Raw genomic sequence first — 7,480 nt, forward strand, 5'->3', positions numbered from 1 at the left:
AACTTTGAAGCTTCTGATTGTAAAACATTGTGGAAATGTGCAAGAGGCGTGGATAATTTTGCAAGTCACTGTATTTTCATATAAACTTTTGTAGCCTCAGTTAAATATGCCTTGACAAATCACTCACAACAGAACCATTACACGGTTAATCTCATTTTGGTTTCCCATTTGGCTTGTACCATGCCAATATTTGCCTGTAGAGCATAGATGCAAATCAAATCTGCTTCTGAGAAATCACAGAGCAACATTAGTCAGTGTTCACTAAAGATAATACGCCCTCCTTGTGGGTGTTTTCTCCTCATTATCTAATGAGGAGTCAAAGAGACGCATGCTCGTTGTGCACAAGCTGCCTCATCTGGGACGCGTTGCTCAGCTGCTCCTGGCACAGCACTAGAGGAGCACTTGATAGATGTACAGTTAGAGGATGTGCTGTTGCAGTATAAGGGATATTCAACAGGTGGGCCCTGAAATGACCGATTCATAACCACATCAGACAGCAGAAGACTGGAGACTTGGCTTTTTATTTTTCCTTTCTTGTTTTCCAGCTGCTCCAGTGAGATTTCAACCAGTGGTAAGTAATACGTATGAGAATAGTGACAATACTTGACAAAGCAAGTGTAGAGAGGAATACTTACATCAAATGACAGACAAAGGGGTTGCCTTTTGTATAATATTTTCTTCAGGGGCTCAGGTATTCAGCTGTACTGGATGAGGTTCAGAGTGTCAACAAGAACAGATAATAACCCCCACTGGACAGTCACCAAGGGAACAGAAACTCCAGAGCGTTAAAGGGGATTTGCAAAATCTGATCTATCCCACTGTTGTGTTTCCTGTTAAGAGAGAGCGGATATAATGTTATGACGTTATCTGTTTTGATTATTTATATATTCATATGAAACTATGCTTTTTGTGCAGGTTTTTGGCTTGTGCAACGATGGGAAAATGCTGCAAATGCAACGGGAGACTATTATGCATGTGCTTGCTGCCATGTATGATGACTGGACACCTTGTGATTTACATCATGGTGACCATATTTGTCACCATTTCTTACGCTCCTCCAAAAGTAATCATTCACTACATTGCTCCGGGGATTTCAGTCAATTCCTCCACCCTGTCCTCACACCCACTTGGTCCTTTCTGGAACCTTCGCCTGGAGGACAGTGCACTGTGGAACCAGTTGCAGCACACCTGGGACCGTCAGCACAATCCGATATTAAGGGGAAACCTAACTGGGATGCAGAGAAGCCCAAAAGGTCAGCCTTTCACTGAAATTGAGGATGATTGTCTATCAGACTGCATGTCACAGAAGTGTTCAGTTCCTAGCGTGAATGACTTCAACAGCATGCCAGAGCAAATTAGAGCATTTATCAAGTCAATGCACTGCAGGAAGTATCCTCTTCTTATCAACCAGCCTGGTATGTGTCAGAGGAACAATGATACCACCAGGGTGGGGTCTCCAATGCTCCTCATCGCTATCAAATCACAAGTGGGGAACTTTGAAAACCGACAGGCCATACGTGAAACATGGGGACGCAGCGGACGGGTGAGGGGGGAGTTCAATACAAAAGGGGGATTAGTGCGCACGGTTTTCCTGCTCGGAAGGCAGGACTCGAGTACAGGCCCTTACCCAGACCTGAACAACCTTCTGGAACTTGAGAACGAGAAGTACGGAGATATTCTGCAGTGGGATTTCAGGGATACGTTCTTCAATTTGACCTTGAAAGACTTGTTGCTGTGGAGTTGGTTCAAGCAGTACTGCCCTACCGCCGCTTTTGTCTTCAAAGGGGATGATGATGTTTTTGTTCGGACAGATGCCCTTCTGAGTTACCTGCATAAAAAAGTGGAGGAGCACAAGCTTTGGAGAATCTATACTAATGAAACAGACATGAATTTGTTTGTCGGCGACGTGATCAGCAACGCAATGCCGAACCGTGAGCCATCCATGAAATACTACATACCGGAAAGTTTTTACAAAGGTGTATACCCACCTTATGCCGGCGGAGGAGGAGTGGTATATTCAGGCTCACTCGCCTTACGTTTACGGGAGGTGTCTGAAAGGGTTCGCCTTTTCCCTATTGATGATGTCTACCTTGGGATGTGCCTAAACAGACTCGGGCTTTCTCCAGTCCACCACCCGGGTTTCTTAACATTTGATCTCCCCGCTACAGACAGAAACAATCCGTGTGCGTACAGATCCGTTCTACTCGTTCACAGACGGAATCCAAAGGAAATGCTGACCCTATGGAAACAGCTCCAGAACCTGCCTGCTCAATGCTGAGTCTCATTTGCAAAGCAAATAGGATTTAGTAAGTACCAGACGACTGCGGCCACTATACTAATTTGAAAAAAATTACACACTGTGGCCAGGAGGCAGTGCATGGTAAGGTCACCTTTAATTAACCTTTCCTGTGGAGAATTATGTAACTCCCAGGAGGAGACTGATCTACCTCAGAAGGTACTTTATTACACGAACATTACAGAGCAATAACACACCTCAAACTCTCGTTTTTGTCATTGCTTGTGCGAATGTGCCCTATTTTATCTAAAAACACTTCTCCACTATTTTAGAAAGATAAAGGTTTATAAATGAATAGACTGAAGTATGCTTTATGTGCAAATAAAATTGTTTAAACATACGTTGCTTATGGAAACTTTGTGTGCTGCCCTTGTTAATTTTGAGCCGTTGATGATGCATCAATCTTTTTTTTTTGTTCTGCACTGTCAACATACTTAGTAAGTTTAATAAGATTCGCAATACAAGAATTGTATTCACACATTTTAATTTGTTATATATTATCTTTAATCTTCAATGTGAATTTTTATGTTTTTTATTTTTTGCTTTTAATGATAAGGACAAGAAGGAGGTTGGGAGGAGTCAAGGCAAAGCTTTAAAATATCTTAACCAGGTGGAGTCAGTGCCATGATATAGGCTATTTCAGTTCAGTTTGTAATGATGATTTACACAAAGGCCCCTAGAGAAGGACAGCTGAAGCTTTCTAAGGAGAAAAATAACAAGATTTGATTCTGTCAGTGGATAGAGAAGTAGGTGAGAGATTGTGTGTTGTATGCACAAGTTGCAACAGAATGCTTTGATTTTATCTTGAGACACCAAATATTTTCAATAAATTGTTTCTTATATTGTGATTTTAAGATGGTGGTCATGTTATGTTGCACTTTCTCAGACCCTAAAAACGTCTGAAAAAATATGAAAATATTTTTTTGTGTACATTTTCATAACTAGAATAAGACATTGTTCAGAGCTATGCAATTCCTTCCCTTGCATATCCACACTATTCTCTCTCTCATCTTCTGTCTGTGACACTAAATACCATACTTGTCTAGCCATAGCTATTGATCGACGTACTAATACGCAGACAGTGGGTTTGGAGTAATGCACTCACAAGATATAAGTCCATCTGATGACCACAGGAGAACCATTACTAAGCTGATAACCACTTAGGAGAAAACATCGAGAAGCAATTAGCTTTGAACACATTTACGGCAGTCTTAATTATTTGTATCATCTGAAATGTATTTTCTTTTTCGCAGTTGAAAACCTAGCTGTTGATAGAGTTAATACACACCTAAATCTAATATGAAGTTTGTATTATGCTCTCATTGAAGACTGGCAAGTCTGGCAAAAAAAAAAAAAAAATCTTGAAAACACAGCAATGATGACATATCTTCCTCTTTCTACAGTATCAGCACCACCTATCAAAGAAATATGATACTACAATTTGATTTCTGTCCATTTATAACGGTGGCCACACACCAATACCTGCTCACACATTTGAGCCAAATGGCAAAAAAAATAAAAAAAGAGAGACCAATTGACCTTGCAGTCATGTACTTGGATGCTTGGAGGAATACCCAAGCATGCATTGGGAGAACATTCAGACACATTGTGAGATAAACACTCAGGACATTTATTACTGAGAGGCAACAAAGGCATGGGCAGCCCCAGAGCCATATTACTTAAATAAAAATGTAATACAACTTGAGCTTTCCATATATGTTTATGGAATATCTGAGAGGTATATAAAGGAAATAATGACAACGAAACTACATGTTTGTCATTAGGCCAAAGCTACATTCTTTGCTTTTTACCTGCACCATAAAAGGTCCTTCAACTTAATATAGAAAGACATAAACAAGTAAAAATAAGCAAACTACTTTGACAATACTAAACGAGTTACATAACAGATATTTAGGAAATGTCATAAGCTGTCCCGCTTTCTGTAGATTTCGCGATAAAGTTATTTAGATTATTACAAAAATTGATTGGAATAGGAAAAGTTATGGGAACTTGATGTTGGTTAATCATTGGTAAATTTAGTTTACCAATGATTTACTGATAACTGAAACACAAACAATGAATCCATGTATTGTGAAATACTTATATTTAACTAGATTAAAATGAAGGAGGTTAATGATCATGAAATTGTATAAGCAAAAAATAGAAAAACTGAAAGACGTCCATTGTTTAATTGGATGTCTACCAAAGACTATTAACAGTGTCGTGGAAAATTGACTTTCAACCTCAACAAAGATTGTATAAAATAATATATTTTTAATGAAATATAGATTTTGAAAATAAGCACAACTTGAAATATGAAACAGTTAATGATCATGAAAAAAAGTCTGATGTGCCTATTATATGAAAAATATCATACACAAATAAATTATATCAAGAAACACAAAAGGTAAAAGGAAAATTTCCTCATGGGAAACTGCTCCACCAAGTTTAGCTCTGTGGTAATTAAGAGAAAATTCCTGGGGAATCTTGTAGTGCCTCTGGTTAATAAAATAATTGACTCAGTTAACATTATGTTTTAGAACAACTGCTGGAAAAAATTAGCAAAATGTTTTTTTACAATATAAACAAAAGAAGTAGTTTGTATTAATAGTGATATATTTTAAGAAGAGAAAAAGAAAAAAAACATATATATGTGAGACAAATTATCGCTGTCAACAGAAATATCACAGACAAGACAGATAATGTGAAACAGCTCCACCTAGTGGAATTCAGTAGTAATTACCAGAAACTTCCTGAAGCCTCTGGAGTGCCTCCTCTAGAATATAAAGCTGGGACAGCCCCACTGACTGACAGAAAGCTGCACAAGAAACACAGGAGTGAAGAGACGCCTGAACAACAAGAAGACTCAAGACTAAACAGAAGAAAGATGCTGTGCTCTCATGGATTCCCGTCTGCCCTCAGTCCATTCATGGACTTCTCCTGGCCTGTTCGCAGTCTGTGGCCAGAGGTCAGACCTCTGTTCTACCAGCAGCATGTCATGCAGAGAGACCTACAGGAACTGCACAGCAGTCTGCAGCTGATGGACAAACTTCAACGCCAGATCCTGGAGGACACAGAGCCTTTCAGGAGCAGCGTGGCTCTGCAGCCAGTCTCCTACCAGCTGGACAAAGAGGGAGAGCACTTTGGCCTAACCCTGGACACTCAGGGCTTTTCTCCAGAAGATCTGTCAGTCCGGCAGGTGGGCAGGAAGCTGAGAGTCAGCGGGAAGACGGAGAAGAAACAAGAGGACGGGAAAGGCTCCTACTCCTACAGCCTGCAGGAGTTCAGACAGGAGTTTGATCTGCCTGAAGGGGTGAACCATGAAGACGTCAGCTGCCACCTTTCTCCTGATGGAAAGCTCCACATCCAGGCGGCCAAAGTTCCTTGTATCGAGGGAACAGAGAGAGAGCTGACTATCAAGAGGAGCTCAGAGGAGGAACCACAGCAGAGTGTGTGTTCACAGGAAAAGGACAGCAGAGCAGAAACACAGAATGGATCATAAACAAACCTGAAAATATGGACTCACATACATGTTGATGTGCCAATGTGATGATTTTATATGTGTGTATTAAATATCAGTCTGTAGGTTATTGTGTTTGTACAAAGAAACATTTGTAAAATTAAAAATTAGTAAACAGTTAGTGGTTCTCCTGTTGTTTTCAATATTTAGCCTATATGAGAAAACTTTAGAACACTATATTAGAAAATAACATGCTAACATATAGAACATAATGGTATCAATAAATGGAAGCATGTGTTCGCTGTTGTTTGGCATACAATAAGTATGAGTGCATGTTTTAATTTACAATATGAGAACTTTACATTAAATAAAAATCATTGTTTTGCATTTTGAAAAATGACCACCAGTAAACTACCAGAAATTTCTAAATATAAAATAAGGAATAATCAAGTATTGTCTTCAAAATTTTAAATATAACTGAAACAAACAATATCTGTGAAATTACATGAAAATGTAAAAATATGTGGATGAAATATGAACAAAGCTCTGAATGTTTAAGATATTGAAAAGAAGAAAAAAAACATAAAGACAAGTACTGCTCAACTGGTAACATCTTATTTATTGTTATATTATAAATATGCATATAAACAGGCAACAAGATTTTATTAAACAAAGAACATCTCTCATACTTAAAATCACATTAATAACATCATACCTAACATCTTTCAGTGAAAATATTGCATTAGTCATCATAATTAATTTATTAAATATATTTCTTAAATATTTTACAGATTTATAAAAAATATACACAACCAGTTTATTAAATTATTTATAACAGAGATTTCTCAAAAAATATTGCATGAAAGCATGCCTGGTGCTTATTAATGTTCTTTAATGTAACAAGAAATAAGATTTTATCGTTTGAGAAATACAGACGTAATGATTCTATAGATGTTTGTTTCAATCAATATTATATACGCAGAAGACAATTATTGATTTCGGTCTATGTTCACTTTACATGTAGTTTGTTCTGCTTTTTTACTACTGAGATGCACATTTTAGTTTTTAAAAAATATTCTAATTCATGATCATATTCCCAGTGTGTAGATGAAAAATGCACACAAAGTACTTAATAAACAACAATCAAATTTGATTTTCAAAAGTGTTTCCCCAAACACTGAGAAAACATTTTATTTTCTACATGATGAAATGTTATTTCTGTTATAATATACTAAGACAAAATACACCAACAGAACCACTAACTGTCTATTATTCTTTCATTTTACAAAAGTTTCTGTGTACAAATACAGTAATGCACAAAAACAACATTAATCCACACAAGACTATTATCAATGAAATATAAAATCATCTCATTGGCACATCAACATGTATGAGTCCATGTTTTCAGGCTTGTTCTATGATCCATTGTGTGTTTCTGCTCTGCTGTCCTTTTCCTGTGAACACACACTCTGCTGTGGTTCCTCCTCTGAGCTCCTCTTGATAGTCAGCTCTCTCTCTGTTCCCTCGATACAAGGAACTTTGGCCGCCTGGATGTGGAGCTTTCCATCAGGAGAAAGGTGGCAGCTGACGTCTTCATGGTTCACCCCTTCAGGCAGATCAAACTCCTGTCTGAACTCCTGCAGGCTGTAGGAGTAGGAGCCTTTCCCGTCCTCTTGTTTCTTCTCCATCTTCCCGCTGACGCTCAGCTGCCTGCCCACTTGCCG

General features: G+C 38.2%; 3 protein-coding genes across 3 annotated transcripts; 2 read left to right on the forward strand and 1 right to left on the reverse strand.

The window, feature by feature from the left end:
• The first annotated feature begins 369 nt into the window (after window positions 1–369).
• On the forward strand, window positions 370–2,674 carry LOC103145755 (N-acetyllactosaminide beta-1,3-N-acetylglucosaminyltransferase 2). The gene is made up of 2 exons (XM_007563325.2): window positions 370–571; window positions 916–2,674. Exon 2 carries the CDS (start codon window positions 935–937, stop codon window positions 2,276–2,278), a length of 1,344 nt encoding a protein of 447 aa, XP_007563387.2. The 5' UTR covers window positions 370–571; window positions 916–934; the 3' UTR covers window positions 2,279–2,674.
• Window positions 2,675–5,017: 2,343 nt separating this feature from the next.
• Window positions 5,018–5,842, forward strand: LOC103145715 (heat shock protein 30-like). Its single transcript, XM_007563277.2, has one exon. The coding sequence runs from the start codon at window positions 5,184–5,186 to the stop codon at window positions 5,796–5,798; it is 615 nt and encodes a 204-aa protein (XP_007563339.1). The 5' UTR covers window positions 5,018–5,183; the 3' UTR covers window positions 5,799–5,842.
• Window positions 5,843–6,701: 859 nt separating this feature from the next.
• Window positions 6,702–7,477, reverse strand: LOC103145756 (heat shock protein 30-like; the record flags this gene model as incomplete). Its single annotated transcript, XM_007563326.2, has 1 exon — window positions 6,702–7,477. A coding segment is annotated over one exon (306 nt), but the record flags the coding sequence as incomplete, so codon positions are not given.
• Window positions 7,478–7,480: the final 3 nt, after the last annotated feature.

The sequence above is a fragment of the Poecilia formosa genome, unplaced genomic scaffold, assembly GCF_000485575.1.
Source record: "Poecilia formosa unplaced genomic scaffold, Poecilia_formosa-5.1.2 Scaffold146, whole genome shotgun sequence".
Lineage (NCBI taxonomy): Eukaryota > Metazoa > Chordata > Actinopteri > Cyprinodontiformes > Poeciliidae > Poecilia > Poecilia formosa.